At 43.4% G+C, this 17,825-nt stretch overlaps 1 protein-coding gene across 1 annotated transcript in view; it reads right to left on the reverse strand.

Annotated features, from left to right (window-relative positions):
* The window catches only part of mmp16a (matrix metallopeptidase 16a (membrane-inserted)), a 75,756-nt gene that overhangs the window by 45,399 nt on the left and 12,532 nt on the right, over window positions 1-17,825 (reverse strand). The window contains exons 2-4 of the mRNA XM_084565918.1: window positions 11,511-11,659; window positions 10,075-10,197; window positions 2,290-2,594 (exon numbers count right to left, since the gene is read on the reverse strand). Of these exons, the coding sequence (XP_084422044.1) occupies window positions 2,290-2,594; window positions 10,075-10,197; window positions 11,511-11,659 (577 nt within the window). The remainder of the gene's footprint in view (window positions 1-2,289; window positions 2,595-10,074; window positions 10,198-11,510; window positions 11,660-17,825) is intronic.

Consider the following 17,825-nt stretch of genomic DNA (forward strand, 5'->3'; position numbering starts at 1 on the left):
CAAAAGCTACACGCTGCCTCAGAGGTTTTGTTTTCGTGCCAAGACAAAAGCAATCTGGCGGGAATACAGAATACCTGATATTTGTAGTAGTTTCTGGCAGGAGAACTGTTACATCTCAAGATATTCAGCCTCAGCAAAAAAATAAAAATATCGGCTGCAGGCGGCTTCGGCCCGCATCTGTCTTCGCGAACTCATCTCGGAGCAACGCGGGTCATCGTGGAGGAATAAGAGAACCCCAGAGATTCATGCTGGAGAGAGAGCGTAATAGACCTGCATGCATTATGGGATGCTTTCACAGGGGTGCGGGCCCCGGCAGGACTGTATTAATATTGCACTGAGCGGTGGAAGAGAGTGTGTGTCGGAGGAAGTGAATCGTAGCCTCCAATGACAGCTGCTTATCCTTCCTCTTAAGGCGCGAGAGCAGCAATGACACAACACCGTGCACAGATGTGTCTTGGTTTTTATTATCCAATCAGCTGTGGCACTAACTGATTCTTTGTCAGTTCAATCAATCTACACATCTCGAAAGCCTTAAATGAAGCTGTTCGCAACGTATTATCTGAGCCTACAAACGGCTCCTGCTTAAAATTCTGCCTTTAACAGCAAGTTCCTCACTTCTATTTCCGACGCGTAGTGCTCAGTGGCTCCCACTCATCTCTGCTCTCCTCTCTCCCCTTTCCTCTTCAAATGTTTTCTTTACTTCTCGCTTTGCTGCTCGTTCGGTCTTCCCCCTCTCCGCGTGTCTCTCTTGTGAGCTCTTGAACCTCCAATATTTGTCTAGAGTTACTCAGCCATTCTCTCTTATCCTCTCTTTCGCTCCCTGTTATCTCTGCCGCCTTCCTGCTGGTAAACTCATCTGTTTTCTTCTCTTCCTTTCGCTCGCGTCCCAATTTCTTGAGAGCGCTTCTCCTTGCCTCTCGCTCAGCCATCTCTGTCATTGTTTTGACTCATGACTCAGTAACAGTCATGACTCCTCTTTGGCTGTCTGTGTGGACCGCGGGGCAGATCTGCTCCTTAGATTGAGCAGGCAATCCAAGGACACGAACCGAAAACGGAAACAAGTTTGAAATGTATCGAGCTTTTATTTTCTTGTATTTCTGCTTGCACCTCCTCTGCAGCCCTTTCTTTCTATGTCGCATGCCTTCCTCCAGCTCTTTCTTCATTTGTTCTCACTGAAGGACTCAGAGGTCGACCTAGGAGCTTAGTCGACTTGCTGCAGGCTGCCACTAGTTCACAAACACGCACGCACACAAGTAGCGTTGCGCCGTCGCACAACACCAAACAGCAACACAGCTGCTCAACATGCAACCCACAAAGCAGAATGACACAAGGACCCCGCTAAAGGCAGCCTGACAAGCTGCAAGGCTCCGAGGGCAAGTACTCAGCTAGGGCACGGGCTGGAGGTCAGCGCCGAGTGAGAGGTGATATGATTACTGTAGTTCAGCAAGGGAGATATCTCCTTTCAGAGAGAGAGAGAGCCTCAGCAAATCAGACTGAAATCACACCAGAGCAGAGCAGAAATCAGCAGCGCACTGACCAGCGATGTCCAGCATCCAGCACGCATGGCACGGCAGCACATCACACCTGCTAGCAAAGCAGTGAGAGAAGATGTACTGCACAAAATCAAAATATATTCTACTTCCATTTGTGGCTCAAGGCTTTAGTATTATATGTATGAACCGGTCTAGTTTCTTGGAGAGACACATTTTAAAGCTGCAAATGCCTCTGCTTTCCAGTCTGCACAGATAACATTACTCCATTTCTGAAAGACGAGTGTAAAGCAATAAATTACTATTCCAGATGCTGTAATAATATTAACACGGCAGTATTATTCCCATTGAAATGTGTCTGCTCTGTTGGTTCCCTTCATTGTACACAATCACATCGTGATTTATGGTAAACTTACGATTTAAACACATTTTCAGACACACCAAGGACGACATATTTACATGCACACCGATATATTCATCCATCAGACACATGAGTTGGTCGGCTGCGCAATGATTAATGATTGAAATGTTCTGTTTAATGCATCATCTATAACTGCTTATCCTGCAGAAGGTCACGGGGGCTGGACCCTATCTCCGCTGGCATTGAGCAAGAGGCAGGCTACACCCTGGACAGGTCATCAGTCCATTACAGAGCTAACACAGAGACAAACGACCATTCATTCCCACAGGAGAAACATCAGTTAACCTAACGTGCATGTCCTTGGACTGAGGGACGAAGCTTGTGATAAGCCTCACATGCAAACTCCACACACTCCACGGTAGATTTAAAAAAGCTTACCGTCGTGGTTGGGGTTGCCCAGCGTCCACGGCTCGTCTGAGTCAAAGTGCGTGTCGCCTCCGATTCCCGGCCCTGGGAAGTAGGCGTGGGCCAGGAAGCCCCCCTCGCCGTCGAAGGGCGAGCTGTCGCCGTGGAAACCTGAAGCAAAGATGATGGTGATGTCGACGTCCTTCTTGGTCCTCTCCAGCTCGCTGTAGGGCACGGCCTCGAAGCGCAGCGGCGTCACGTTTTGCCACACGTCGAAGGCTCGCCGGATGGCGTCGTGGGTCTCCTCGGCGCCCACTTTGGGCGTCACGTTCTTTATGCTGCGGAGGCGTGGATAAAAAGACGGCTACGTTAGACTCAGAAAACACTAGAAGTCTTTTTCTCTTATCATCATGCCCTAGTGAGCCCTGTCAGGGTGAGCAAATCCACTGCAAAGTGGTCTGATCACCCAAGACTCCTAGATGCTCAGGGTAGTAAAACAAACACACCTAAGAGTGGCTCATACCATGCACAGGAAAATGTAAAGAATAAAGTCTACTCAGGGAAAGTAAACAGCGTCCAACTCCTCCAGAGCATGAGATATGATGGAATAGAAAACTAAAATAATCAATTTAGTGAAGCAGAAGGGCTGAAAATGGAGAACACTGCTGCATGTCAATCAACGAGCTCTCACAATGCAAAAAAACAAAAAAAAACTCCAACCTCCTATCACTCCTTTTTTATTTTTTTATTTTACTGCATGCTGCTATTTCACGCTCATCCTGTTCGCCAACAGAGAGCTAAATGGAGCGATTTGTGAGAGAGAACAGCTGAGTCCTCCCCTGCCGGCTTTGAGTTGCTGCAGGTGTGGAGAGGACGGGACAATTTCCTGCCTCTGGAATTTATTTTCTAATTAAGGATTATCAACAGCCCACTGCCCGCTGAGAGCCGCTGCCTGGTCTGGGCAATCAGAAAAAAAAACAAAAAAAAAAACACTCTATACTTTATTCACTCTGAAAATATCTCAGTGTCACGCTCTATTAATAACTGGTTTGTCTCCAGGGATAGAGAGATAGGTGTAGTTTACATCCTTCAACTTTGACACTTAAACATACAATACTCTGTTTGTGCTTCTGCTAGTGCAATGCCTGTATTAGGCATAATGTCTTTTGTGTACCTTCTGTCACCTCCTCGCCTTAGCTGCCTTTTTTTTATTTTTTATTTTTTGTTCTTCACACTGTCTGGTGTTTGGCTGTCAAGCTGTCATTTTTCATAATAGTTATAAATATTATTAGCGCGTCTTTGTGTGCCGCCGGGAGGCACGTTTATTTACAGCTTATTTATACGGGATGCAAGCTCAGATTCATTATTAAATCAAACTCAATTTGATTGAGGGAACGTCGAGGCTGGTTCTTGAACATAAATAGAGTGCTACTGTGTAAATGTTTATCAGTCACAACATTATAACCACTGACAGGAGAAGTAAACAACATTGACCATCTTGTGACAATTCAGTGTTCTGCTGGAAAACTTTTGGACATGGCATTCATTTGTGTGGATGTTACTTGTACCACCCACCTAGACCAGCCCAGGCAGCCCCAACCCATAGCAGGATGCAGCCTGACACAGGCACACACACAAAGACGCTTTAGGAACAACTCAAAAAAACATGAAGAACAGCACAAGGTGTTGACCTGGCTTCCAAATTCACTAGATCCCAAACTGATCAAGTATCTGTGGAATGATCCATAGAGGCCCCTCCCCTCAACCCATAGGACCCAAAGGCCCCCGACTAACAACATCATGTTGCCAGACACCACAGGACACCCTCAGAAGACCCTCAATGTCCATTCTCTGATGAGTCACAACTGTTTTGGAGGTGCAATCGAGACCTACACACTATCAGGAAGGTGGTCATAATGTTATGCCTGATCAGTGTGACCAAATGACTGAGGACTTGCAGTCACACGTGGCATTAACACACATCTTGGGCGATCTGAACACAAGTGGACTTGCAGTATGTAAGTGTTACAGTGTGTTAATGTGTGTTGTGCTGCTCTAGAGATTGTTGTTTCTGGCTCTCCCTCCTCTCTTGGACATTGGCTTACATCTGGTCTTTTGCAGCCAATCGATGTCCACCAGCAGGCTGTATAAGGACCGAGAAGAAGCATTGCTGGGCCTCTTGGCCATTCATGACTGCCAGCACAACCCGGCGTTGTGAGTTGTTTGTGTTGGGCCTTAGGATGTAGGTTCTGTGTATCCTGTGGTAAATGGTTGGGTTGTTGCAGTTTATTTTGTAAATGAACCCTTCGGTAATTCAACCTTTGTAGAACGATTTTAATGTTTATATAGCGCTTGCCAGTACGAGCTTTTAAGGGTGAGCTGCCATTATTGTTGATAGTGCTGTTGTCTAGTTTTTCTCACACTGTCAAGGGGCTTAGTCGCAGGTTTGTGTGTGTTTTCTTTTTGCTTAGTTTAGGCCAGCTGGGAGTTTTACTTCTATTTATGGTGGATTTGTGTTGTTTTGGCCTTGGCGCTCCTTAAAGTTCATTCATGCTCTCTCTCGTTTAAAATCTGGCAATGGAAGACTTTAAACTACTCAAAGTCAACTCACACCTGGCACGGGTGAATGGGCGTCCGTACACATCTTGAGTGACCACTTGGGAAAGGATCCCTCTTGCCAAAGACGCAAATAAACATGTGAATCTTTTTTTCCTTTTTTCAAAAACAAACTGTCTTGCCTAATCTGATGGAAAAAAGAAAAGAAGAAGGAGAAAAAGGGGATCTAAACAATACATTCGCAATCACGCTGCATCTGATGTCAATGCATCTTGAGCACACTTACGCAACATGTGTGAACAGACTCACTGACAGCCGTCTTCCACTTGAGTAGAGACAAGCTTGAGCTAATTACGCCGTCACAGGTTGTGTAAAACTAATCCACACACCAAACCACGAAGAAGTGAGATATATGTCATGTTAAAAAGACAGAAACAAATGCCCGGGAATGTAAAGAAGAGGCTGAGTGTTTGTTTTAGCCAGGTGATGATCATTAAATATTCGTGTCTGAACGCAATAAAAGTCTGTCCCAGATTTAAAGCTGTATAATTTGGCCTCAACTCATTTACACATCGAACAGACCCAGAGAAGAAACAAAAGCAATTAGAGTTGTACCTCTGCCCACATTTTAAAGTCCAACATCCACTCTCCTTTTAGCTTTGTTTTGGTCTCGGGCAACTCCTGAGAGAAAATATGTAAACAGGGTGTCTCTTTATTTGATAAATGCTCCACTACTTTAGTAAGTGTTTATGCTGAGTTTCTCCCTCTGCTGTGAAATCCGCAATCACCGAACTCTGACAGCTTGTTGCTGGATGTGATTACATCTGTCTCGCAGATACAAAGTGCAACGAATAACAGCTTGAAAATTGTGCGCGTCCTCGACGGTCCTGTAATAAACGTGAGCGTCTCATGATGGGTGCCGACAAACCCTTAAATTACAGAAATATTGTTGAACATCAGCTGAAGATGCATTAGTGCGCCGGCTGGCTGTTGAGTAAGCAAACTGTCTCTGCCTGATTGAGACCACTTAAGGACGGAGCACAAATGGCTTCTTTGTCTTTTGAAGGGCTTATGTGGAGCAGACAGAAGTACAAGCACGATCAAGAGAATGAAACAGCCTCTATCAAATCAATAACATCTGACCCAAAGAGAGTCTGCAAAGATACAAAAGACAGTGAAGCCCCTCCAGGGCACTCCATGAATACATGCTCTTATCCTGATCTCTCTGAAAGGCCTTACCCAGCAACTGCAGCCACTTTAGAAATAAAAGCATGGTTTCATTTGAATCTATGACCCGACTTGCTGTATGTGTGTGTCCAATTTTAAGATAAATAGACAAACACACGCGGGGAGAAGCTGCAAAACAACAAATTAAATGAACCCCAGCCTGCTCTGAGGCCATATCAGATATTAAACTCCATGTTGCGAGGTGATAATGATTCCAGATGCAGCTCGTGCGCTGTAATAGTACCTGCATGCAGCGGGAACAGTAGGGAAGCCAAAGCTAATTAGTGCCTCCTCGCAGCGAGCGCTGTATATGGATACATAGAAAGATGCAGGCACCCGGGGCGGCCATGCATTTGTTATACTTTCCAAATGCCAGCGTTGTTGTTCAGGATTATTTTAAAACCTGTAGAGTTTTTACAGGCAGATAGAGCGACGGAACATCAGGAGGGAAAAGTAGGGTTCCCTCACTGTGCATTGTGTCACTTCTCACCGGACTTCAAGCTCTAACTGAAAGGACAGTTGGAAACTGATGCTCCTATTGACCTGATGTCTGTTTATTTTGGGGTGTTTGCCTGTAAACCAACAGTCTATTTATTTAAAGGCATGTAATGATATCAGTGTTGAACTCTCGGCTCAAAGCGCATTTCAGCATTAATTTAGATAATTGCACGACATCTGACCATGTGACACGGGCAGCCATAGCAACAGTCGCCATTATTGGTTGAAAAATTCTGCAGTACAGCGAAACTCTTTTAAACAATGCCATGTTTATGTCATGGGCCGGGACAGTGGTTTCTTTGTGCATGTTCTCCCTGTGTCTGCGCGGGTTCTCTCCAGGTTCTCTCCGGGTACTCCGGCTTCCTCCCACCATCCAAAGACATGCTCGTTAGGTTAACTGGTGATTTTCGATTGGTCCTAAGTTTGAGTGTGAATGGTTGTCTGTCTCTCTGTGTTAGCCCTGCGACAGACTGGCAACCTGTCCAGGGTGTACCCCACCTCTTGCCCACTGACAGCTGGGACGAATGAATGAACGTCAATAGCACAAAAAAACAAGTCGTGCAATTAGCCAAACACTCACTACTAACCTAGCGCTAAGCTCAAGGTTAGTAGTAGGGTTACGGAAGTTGTAATCTTAATTTTATAAAAGACCAAAGTACTGTCAGTTTAAGTCTAAAGTTTGACTAATGCAGTAGTCTGCTAACCACGTATGCAGTTAAATCCAGTACAGCTATGCAAGCTCCTTATAGCGACCCAGTGTCATGGAAGCATTTTATGAAATTGTGTTGGGCCATAGATCAAAAATTTGTAGTTATTCGTGTAGTATCTAGATTTACGATCTGGTAACAGGACAAAAAGTGGCAAAAAAAACGCATCAGATGAACGGAAAAGCAAACTCTGATGTGAGCAATGCATAAAAGAAAGAGAAATCTGATCCAATTCTTGTTCAACCACTTGATGTTTTGAGCGAACACAGTTCTCCTGTGCAAACGGAAGGGTTACGAGCAATGAAGTGGTCTTGATAATCCGGCTCTCAGTAACTTAATTTGCAGTTAAGATCCAAGCCGCACTGAACCGACAATTATTTTAAGAAATCTCCTTATTTTTCTACAAACTGAGATTAATAAGTAATGAAGATTCTCCTTCATGTTCCCGTTCTTTTCATCTACATGAGTCAGAGTCCTTGTTTTGAAGAATCCTTCTTCTTGCATTACAGCATATCTTATATTATTAGTAACATGCTGATACTTACAGTATATATCAGATTTAAATATAGCACAGAGTTGTACGCTACACACACACACACACACACAACCTTTAAAGCCATTAGACGAATCTTAAGATGAATGCGCTGCATTCTCTGACTACCTCCGTTGCACCGATCTGAGATAAAAAGGAGCAGCTGCAGGCACATCTGACTACTGACTGGATGCCCATGTACAACACACACACACACACACACTGATAAATATGCACACACATGAGCACACACTCTTAAAAAGCTCCCGTCCTGTTACGTAACCCTAATCTGTCAGAGAGCACCCTCTGCCTTCCACCGGGGTTTCCTCCTCTCCTCTCCTCTCAGCTCATCTCTTTCTCTCTGCAGCTGCTTCGCCTCCCTACCTCCCTCCACTCCTCATTTCCAGCTATGTAGTCCTGCACTCTTCATCAAGCCAGCTCATTTGCTTCTTTCCATATTGGTGCACTCGCAGATGAAACTCATTTTAAAACCCCAAAAACCCGGCATAGTGAAAAATGCACAGGCATGAATTTGGACAGTTGCGCCATCAGTGATATACAGACCCACTATAGCAGTAGGCCACTGATCCATAGATTATACTGAACATGTAATGCCGCTTATACATTTATCGCTGGGCAGATCAAAAAGTTCTCTTCTTAAGGATTATCCCTTGAAACATGGAACGATAATATAGCACATATGAAACATAACAGAATCTGGATTACTACTCAGCTAAATGAACAGAGAAATGTTACATAACCAAAACCTGTCGTCCTGTACATCATAATTCACGTAGCTGGATGTCAGAAAATGTGTGGGATAAACATTTGCTACAGTGAGAAGTTGATGAAGAGCACGGACAGTTTTTTGTGTAATGAGATGTTGGCTTTTGGCGATATGGAACATCAGCTGACCTCTGAGGACTCTCTGAGTTTAACTTCCAACTGGGGAGCTCCCCAGAAGATGACGTACCTTCAATAGCCTTTTTCTTTATGCACCATCAAGAGGAAACACTGAAATGGTTGTTGGTTGGTTGGTGTAGCAACTTCACTGATCTTTGGGGCTGTTGCATGGCTAATATTTTATGATGTCATACAGAAAAGTGGTCACATACAGACCTGACGAAGCCTGGACTCAAGTTTTTAAGAGATTTCACATTTTGGTTGCCAGTGCTGCATTCATGCATCAACCAATCAACATACACTTGCATCTGGACCAATCATTGTACTTATCAGTTTAGGCTTCTGCGTTAATTTAACAGCCCAGACCCTACGTAGACCCTAACACTTTAAGTTGACGTGCAGCTCCCCAGAAATTTAACTACACATTGTGGCGACGCAGGCCGCAAGAGCTGTGATTGGTCCTCTTGGTAGTAGCGTGTTTCTGCTTAAGTATTTCCAGCTGCTTCTAAATCTACACAACTTTCGAATCTATTGTTTTGGAAAGGTTAACTGAGGAGGCTCGGCGATACAAGCATTTGTACAACATATGGGCAAAAGTTTAAGTCTCCATTACTGAAAGTGAAGCAGGAAGTAGAAACAAAAACTCAACTGGCATATTTACAGAGCGAGCCAGACTGACGAGTGCACAAGTATAAATGGCTAGGATACGTCTATGTCCCTCAGTACGTTAAATGAGCCTTAAAGGTTCCTCTTGTGCCGGTAAAGCACCTAATCTGATTTAGGAGCTAAAAAGAGCATAAAACACAGTCCTGTGAACTACAATTGTACTTAGTTGCTGCAGTGCAGACACACACAGAACCAGGCTACTTTCTCCAACAAACATATCTGCTGTCCAAAAGATCTTTTGTGTCTGTGCAAGTTCAGCTGTTGGCTTCATAAATTGGAATGGGGTACAAATAAATCCTACAGATAGTCAGAGACAGGGGACTGTCCAACTCAAAAGCTCTGAGAACACTGTACCGTTTCAAGCAGGCGGCCACATCATGGAAAAATTATGAGATGCAGGATAAAAAATAAAAAATAGGAAGATATGCAGGGAATATTCTAGCCAGCCAGAATCTCTGTGAATTTGAATGAAAAGGTCACCGGCAGTCTTGTTTGTGTGCAAGTATCTCTGTCTGTGTGTGTGTGTGTGCAGATTTTTGTTATTTTTCTGTGGCTGTAGGCCAGTACTGGATTAATCATGTTGACTGGGTGCCTTCACAATTTGACAAAAGCTGCTCTGATGGGAAAGAAGTCAGTTGGAGTTGTATGCTGGGGAGGTCACAGGGATTGGAGGAGGAGGTGAGCGGGATTATTCTGAAAACTCGCTACAGTGAATTCAAGTCCACTCACCTGTATGTGATATGTTTGTGTTGCCACTTCTGTCCCGTGAGGGCGTACCGCCGTTTCCTGACGCTGAATTTGGACGAACCCCCTATCTGGTCAGGAACGCCACATCTGGGCTTCTTCATCCACCTGCAGGAGAGAGAAGTTAATGGACATTTAGCATTTTAACATACATTAGCGGCATAGCTCCGCCAAGTGATGTACCTCTACGCCGACGACTGTATACGGTTCATACTGTATGATGTTGTTTGTATATTTATGTAGCAGACAGAAGAAACACACAAATGCACACATAAACAACATAATGCACAAAAGAGGCCTCACCTTACTGTTGTATCTCTGCTTCAACCAAGAGAAGCAGCAGGGAGAAAGCAGACATACTGTTAGTTTATTACATATGACTGTCTGAGCCCAGTGGTGAGGACAGCTGCTACGTCTACATTCGCTGGCCACCACATTGCCGCGTTACAGTTCAGTGGCCAATTTGGGCTCATTTGCTTTTTGTAGCACGGATGGTATTTTACTGTTGGTGGGCATAAATGTCAGTGAACACTGTTTTGGTAATGTGCCGGTATAAAGACATCTGGATGAGGCGCAGAGGTTAGAACTGCGTGAAATCTGGACTACATTTGATTTAAAAATCCCAGTGGTTATTAGCGTGATGCATAATTTAAATAAAACTGGAGATTTGAAGAAGCCTCAGGTTGCTGCAGGTTACTGTACAAGATAATTATTTATTAACCGAAACCAATGTGTCATCCTTATCTGCATGCAACTGCTGCATTGAGGTTTGACTGACAGAACGGGGTGCAACGAAACACTGCCCTGTTCAGCCTTCTCTTCCACTGAGTATTAATACTAAGATATTTTTGCGGCCTTTGTTCTGACATCGGAGGTGCACTCTCTTGCAAAAGGCCTCTTTGATCAAATTAAAACGCCCCACTTAATCTATGTCACGGTAACTTTGTGTCGGGCAAAATTGCTCTGCTTCGCCTCTGAATGCAGAGCAGGGGGCTGAATGAAAGACGCACCAACCATTTGTACACACATTTTGGAAATGTCAAGTCCGCTTGCACAGTGAACGCTGTGGATCTTCCATTGAAAACAACATCTGCATAGTCTAGAGCAGGTTTTACCTCCTGGCATTTGTTCACTACTCCTGTAAAACATAAATCTATGCCTGAGGCCTTGAGCAGATTAAATTGTCATCATTTATCAAATCGTAAAAATATCATTTGTAATTAGAAGCAACTTCTAAAGAGATCTTATAAGCGTTCACTTTCAGGCTTCTGTTTTGGTATTTCGATAATTAATTATACATTTTATTAGCCATAATTGCTATCAGCCCCTTCCTGTCCACCTCACTCCACCATCTTTTCTTCACACATTAACACACACACTGTCACATTGTGGCATCTTTAGGGGTATTTTTTACGACTCACTCTATAGTGCTCTCGTCCAGAGTCCCTGTGACACTTAGGCCGTAGCGGCGCTGCATGGCAGCGATAGCAGACTGCATGACTCGAGCAGAACGCAGCACAGACATTCTGGGGTCTGCAGGAGGGAGGTAGCCATACCTCTGGAGCCATGCCTATAGGAAACAAGGAAATGAAGAGGAAAAGGTTAGAAATTAAAGCCCGGAGACTAATGTCAAGGCAAAGAGTTTAAATACATGAAGTTGACTGTAGTCAAGTGGTTCATTCTGGGAAATAATGTCTGACGATTGGTTTTCTTGATCAGGGTTGAATTGGAAGCTCTAACACAAACAGCCAAATATGAAGCTAGTACCAGGAGAAGGCTATCTAGCGTAACTCTGTACAAAGTTAAATAAATATGCTCTCTACACCTACACCTGGTCCAGCAGGGCATCACAGAGCAAATAGAATCAAAGTGTGAGTTTATATGTTTCTTTAATCTGTTGAAATTCCTGTAATTTCTGTCTAAAACGCCTAAAAAAGGCATAGCCAAAGTAAAATTAAAACTGCTCCTGAACCATTTGGAGTACAGGCATGGTTTTGGCCTCCTTTGAAAGATAACGCTCTGAATTTTTCACCCCAACAAGAATCAGTCTAAGTGCTACCGGCACTGAGTAATAGGAGTTTGAATACGCTGAAAAAGAATGATTTGCCTTCAAAATGTCTGCTCTTGGAATAGATGAGTGGTATTCATGTTTTTGTTTGCGACCGGTCTGACATGAGTGTTGACTGAGCCTGCAGTTATGCTTGTATCCTAAAATGGTGTGCATCATTCTAATCCCAAGAAATGAAGCTATTCAGCGGTATATAATGTAAACTGGACTAGTTTTACCTGGGAATGTCACGTGATTCAGAAATGGCAGTATTTAAATCAGCCCCACCATTCACCCATCTGTCTAAACGGGTGAACGGGTCAGCGACATCTCAATGTTTTACCCTAACATCTGTTCAAACTTTGATTTACAGCACATCCTTCACAATTCTTAAGAGACAAGAGGCAGAAAAAAGCCGCGAATCAAACAAAAGTCTTGAAAAAGTAAAAACACAACAGCTTTGTATCCAGAGAGATCAAAGATCAACGATGTAACAGATCCAAAGACGCATTTTAAAAGATATTTGTCAAAGGGCATCGGTAGAAACAGAAAACATCTCAATGCCAGTTTAAAGTGCGAAATGTCACCTGTTGTCATATCGTTCTGCTTGTCACAAAAAAAAGGCTTTTGTGTAACAGAGATTTCAGTATCTCCATAAAATCCTGCCAGAGGGAATGAAAGCTCAGATCTTTTGGACCAGGCAAGAGAGGGGGGGGGGTCGTCTGGGCTTTCCCACTGAGGAGGCTTTAGGGATTTGGATCGTTCCAGCCTCTCTGTATTCTCTCAGTCTTCAACATAAAAATGGTAAACACATTCACTAACTGCTGCATTTTGCAAAACAAAGCCACCCAACCGATAAAAAGGAAGTTCGGTTTTCATCTTGAAGTGTAGCGAACGTGAAACAACACAACACTGGCCTAGAGTCTCACGGACCCAATGAACTCAGGAGTGCCAGGCTGAGTATTTGCCGTATTCCTCATTCAGAGGCGCTGCGCCGTGAAACCTGAACGCTATTCTGGTACACAATGTTGTCGAGCCGCCTCAGTCATCATGGAGGCCTGCTGCTCGGGATAGCATACACACTGAGAATGAAATTCACTAAACAAGGGAGGGAAGCGCGGTGTGAGAGTGAGCGAGTAGACCGCGATAAAAAGGCAAACCATTACTCAACAATGGAACAAATGCGAGTCTGCGGCTTCCGTTACAGTGAGTGAGTCTCGTGTCAGGCTCCAAGCTAAAAAGGAACAATGAGCTCTTTAAGAAACTCATTGTATGGGCTGTTTGTATATATTTAAACAGTGGCACAAGCAAGACAAATTATATGTCTGCCACAGCTGTGAAAGATGCCTCGCTTTGTTTCTTTTGCTTCTGGTATTCGAGAAATTGAACTGAGCTCGAGGATGGCGCTCAGCTCGCTCACAAATGGGGAAAGTAAAAGAGAAACACCTACTTATACTGCATCAGAGGGATGCCAAGATGCCTGAACACTGTGTGTGTACAGTATCTGCATCGGCACGTGGTTAAACAGTTAGTGTACAAAGCAGATCCTGACTGCAACTGTAAATTTTAACGGCTCGGGTCATGTCTCATAAAAATGTCCCATTCACATAACCCTAAAAGAATAACTTAGAAAATGAGGCACAGTTAATCTTTTGGAAATTCCTCTTTAAAAAACATTTGCTGATATTGATAACGATGCTTGGCTACTATTGGTGCTTATTTTGAGTGAATATGATGGCCAAAGAGGATAAGCTAGAGATTTGTTGAACTCAAAAGCCTCACTGACGGGCATCCCTTTAAACGAATACTTTTAAAGAGATGATTAGCGTAGCTTAGCATACGATTAGGCTAATGAACAAACAGGTGGCTAGTCAATGTCCAATGTTAACAAAATCTTCCAGCATCTCTAAATGTCACTAAATGTGTTATTTCTTCTTTATTTCTTCTGCAAAACAAACAATAAAAATCATAATTTTGTTTTATTTTGTCTCATTCAGATGAGGTCAAGTGACCCTGCTTTCAGTCTTGATGCTAAGCTAAGCTAACAGCCTGCCAGGTGAAACCTTGCAGTGTCTGATATCGATCTTCTCGGCTAACTCTCCACAACAACGTAAACAAGTTTATATCGCAGAACTACTCACTTAAAGATCAGGAAAATCCATATTTGAGATATTTAGTACTCTTAGAAGTACTTATTCAGACAACAACACTGGGTCTTACAGTTCCCTGTAAAGATTTGCAAGAAATGAGCTGGATAATAAAGTGGATATAGTGACAATAATATAATAATATGTGGAAATGGGGTGTTTCATTGTTAAATCTACTGTACAAATTATTAATAACACTTTCAAGTTAGTGCAATATAATCTTTTATTCAGTGAACAGCAGGTCAGCTGATCTTGCAAAAATGTAAAAATCTGTCCAGAGGCAAGCCAACAATTTAATATAATTGAACATAATGAGACAGAATCAACAACTGCTTTTACACCCAACACAACTGGCTAATTTCAAATAACTTTGACTCAACATTTCCATTGCCGAGCCCCAAATTAGTGATTGTTTCAGGAAAATAAACTATCAGCAGAGTTCGGTAATACTGAATCTGATTGATATTGATATACTGCAGAGCTTCACATGTGAATAACATGAGAAAAATGCATGATACACATATTTGATAGGGTTCCAGTGAGATATTAACTAGTTTTTGTGTGTTTTGATGGGCACATTGACAAAACTCTGATGCTCTGCCTACTGAGGACTACAGATTCACACTCTGCTCTAATGCTGTATCATCCCCAACTCTTGTCAGTGTGGCAGATGTCAAAATGTTTGGCTCATGTCGTCATTCATATTTCCTAACGCCATCCTTTGCACCCAAGGGCCCTCCTCCTAAGAATGGCGTTCTTTCTTACGCCTTTTCCCTCTTAAATTTTTTTGTTAACTTTCTGCGCTCTCGTCTCTTTTGCGTTTCTACTTTACTTCCTACCGCCTCTACCCCTAGTCCCCTCGCACCTAGACATCGGGTGATAACATTTCAACGTGTGTCAGGTTGTGTACACTCCTACACCAACCTCCGGGGGAGAGAGGTTCATGGGTGGGAATCTCGTTCGGCTGCAGAGGTGGTGTAGCAAATATGCACAAGCTCGGACAAAGCTGCAGACACACATTCATGAAACACTTCCAAACAATCTGTGTCACTGTCACTGTCAGAGGGCTCAGCCATGAAATGACACATGACAGTACAACGGTGAAGTCTCATGAGACAGCGCCGGAGCCAAACAAACACAAGCGAGCACATCAACAAATCTCTCTCTCTTCGATACAAGCGGCGCGTTCTATTTTAATCTGACATGAATTATTAATCTGGTTAGGGAAAGCCACGGTGTGTGACGTAAAAGCCTTTCTAAAACTTAATGCGAGGTTGTGAAAGCATAAACAATAATTTAGGTTTAAAATGCTCTTATGATTTACTGCCCGTTCATAATACCCTGACAAGAATCGAGTTGAGTTCCTGATCTCTCTCCAGTTAAAACACTGTTATTAATAACGGCCTCAACAGAAAAACAACAGCAGTGGTCGGAATCTGTCACTGTGCCCATTGTGCAAACAAGTGCACGTAAATCTCCCAGATGGGGCTGCACGCGGAAACCAATGGTGGCAAGGAAGCTCCTTGCAACGTTTGCCTTGTAGCATGTATTTAAGGTTGTGAAATTGTCTCTTTAAACCTCAAGCCATGATGTTTTTTCTAAAGCTTAACAAGTAGCTTTGGTGCCTAAACCTAAACATGGGGTTTAGTTGACTTAGCCTAACCAAACAGAGACGGCAAAAGAGAGAAATACTCTAAAAAGAGAAGTCATTATGTGAAGAAGTTACGGTCCAACAAGGGAGACAAACCCAAGTCTCCTGGCAGAACGTCCCCAGCTCTATACTGGACTTTACGTGTCTTTATTCCACGTCACCCAAACAATCCTACTGTGTAAGAATCACAGGCAATCACCGGAGTCATTTCTCCATTAGGACACGTTGTTTAAGTCTCTGCAGAACAAACGTGCACACAAACTTAAATTAAATCTAACAGCAAACTTTATAAACTTCCAAAAATTTTCAGTTTCATGATTGTAAATCTGGTCGCATCTCAGGAGCCATTACATATTCATGCTAATGTTCTCCAGCTGGTATCACAAGTATCCGAAGCACTGCAAGATGTTCTCTTCCTGCGAAGCTTGGCGTTTCCCTTTTCCCCACATCTTCTCGCTCTGTCGTGTCACTCTCTTTTCCTCCTAATGTCTATTTTCCTTTTTCTGGTCCTGTAATCATGTCTGTCCCTCCCTCTCATCTCCTCTCTGACATCCGAGTTTTTTTTTTTATTGTAACCAAACTTCAGCTCTGTCCTCCCACCACTGTCCTGGTGAGTTTCCCTGGTGCTTTTCAGGGTGAAAGAGGGAGGAGAAAAAACTAAGATACAGTACCGACGTGGCACTGTGTATCTGAACAAATGTGTTTTTTTTGCTCTGCAGTATTACAACTACGATACAACCACACACGCAAAAAAAACACACATGCTGCAGAAACTGTTTGTTGCATATGAATGTATGAATGCTTAAAGATACAGAGCTACGAGACTATTATGTAAATCAAAAGACAAGATAGCTGAGCATTAAGCGGAGCTGTGTGGCGTCCTTGTACTTCCAGACATCGCAGCCATTATCAGACACAGATGTGTATTAGAGCCATCAGGTACACAGAAAGACGAGACTGTTGTTGTGTGCGCCGCTGAGACACGGACAGGATATTGGAGGGTGTCTGTGATGGAGGTGATGGGGTTTGCAGTGTCCCACAAGAGAGTACGAGACAGAGAGACGGAGGCAGGATGCGGAGGGTGTAGCTGTCATGCTGCTTCTTTATATACGGCACCACGGGGGGAAACAGCCAGACGGCACGAAGGATGAATACAGCCGAGCGAGTCGGTGATTTCGATAAAACTTTCTACGCGCTGACGGCAGACGCAGTCATTCCTGGTCACCGCGACTCTTCCCGCGGCAACATTTTTGCAGAATAATCAAAATGAGGCTACTGATACGGAGATGAATATAGAGTTACAGCACACTGCCGGGCTGTTCACAAAAACACAGGCGGTGCATTTAACAGTCAGTTCCTGTATATGTGTCACGTGGTCCCCGGCGTTTTAGGAGGCTAGCGCCACGTCCTGGGTCGAGTCGCTCCAATGGGAAAAGTGACCATGAGCACAGATTCGGACATATTTCTTCTACCCTATAGTATAGAATCTAAATATTGGACCCATTTCCCATGAACCACATATCTTGAGAAGGTATTGAAACTAATAATAATGAATCTGTAACATATTTTAGATTTACAATATTTTCTTAACTCGCTCGAAGCCAGGCATTATTAGTCTAACTTTAGCCCTTTGAGCTAACGCCAGCTGACACCCTAGCTAGCTAATTTTTGTAATTCTGAATAAAGTATGGCTGTTGGCTGTTTACATATCTAACGTCATCTTTCATCTGCCCACGTGATGTTAACAACACTTCGGACCAGAGTTTGTGCTAGACTTTTTCGTTGTCGGTCATTTTGACTGACAGGGTCATAAAAATCCCGCCATAATCTATTTTTACCCGTCACTTTAATTGTTTGAATTAATTTTCATTAAATTTTCATTAACTTTAAG

This window comes from Chelon labrosus (genome assembly GCF_963514085.1).
Source record: "Chelon labrosus genome assembly, chromosome: 18".
NCBI classification, from domain to species: Eukaryota; Metazoa; Chordata; class Actinopteri; order Mugiliformes; family Mugilidae; genus Chelon; species Chelon labrosus.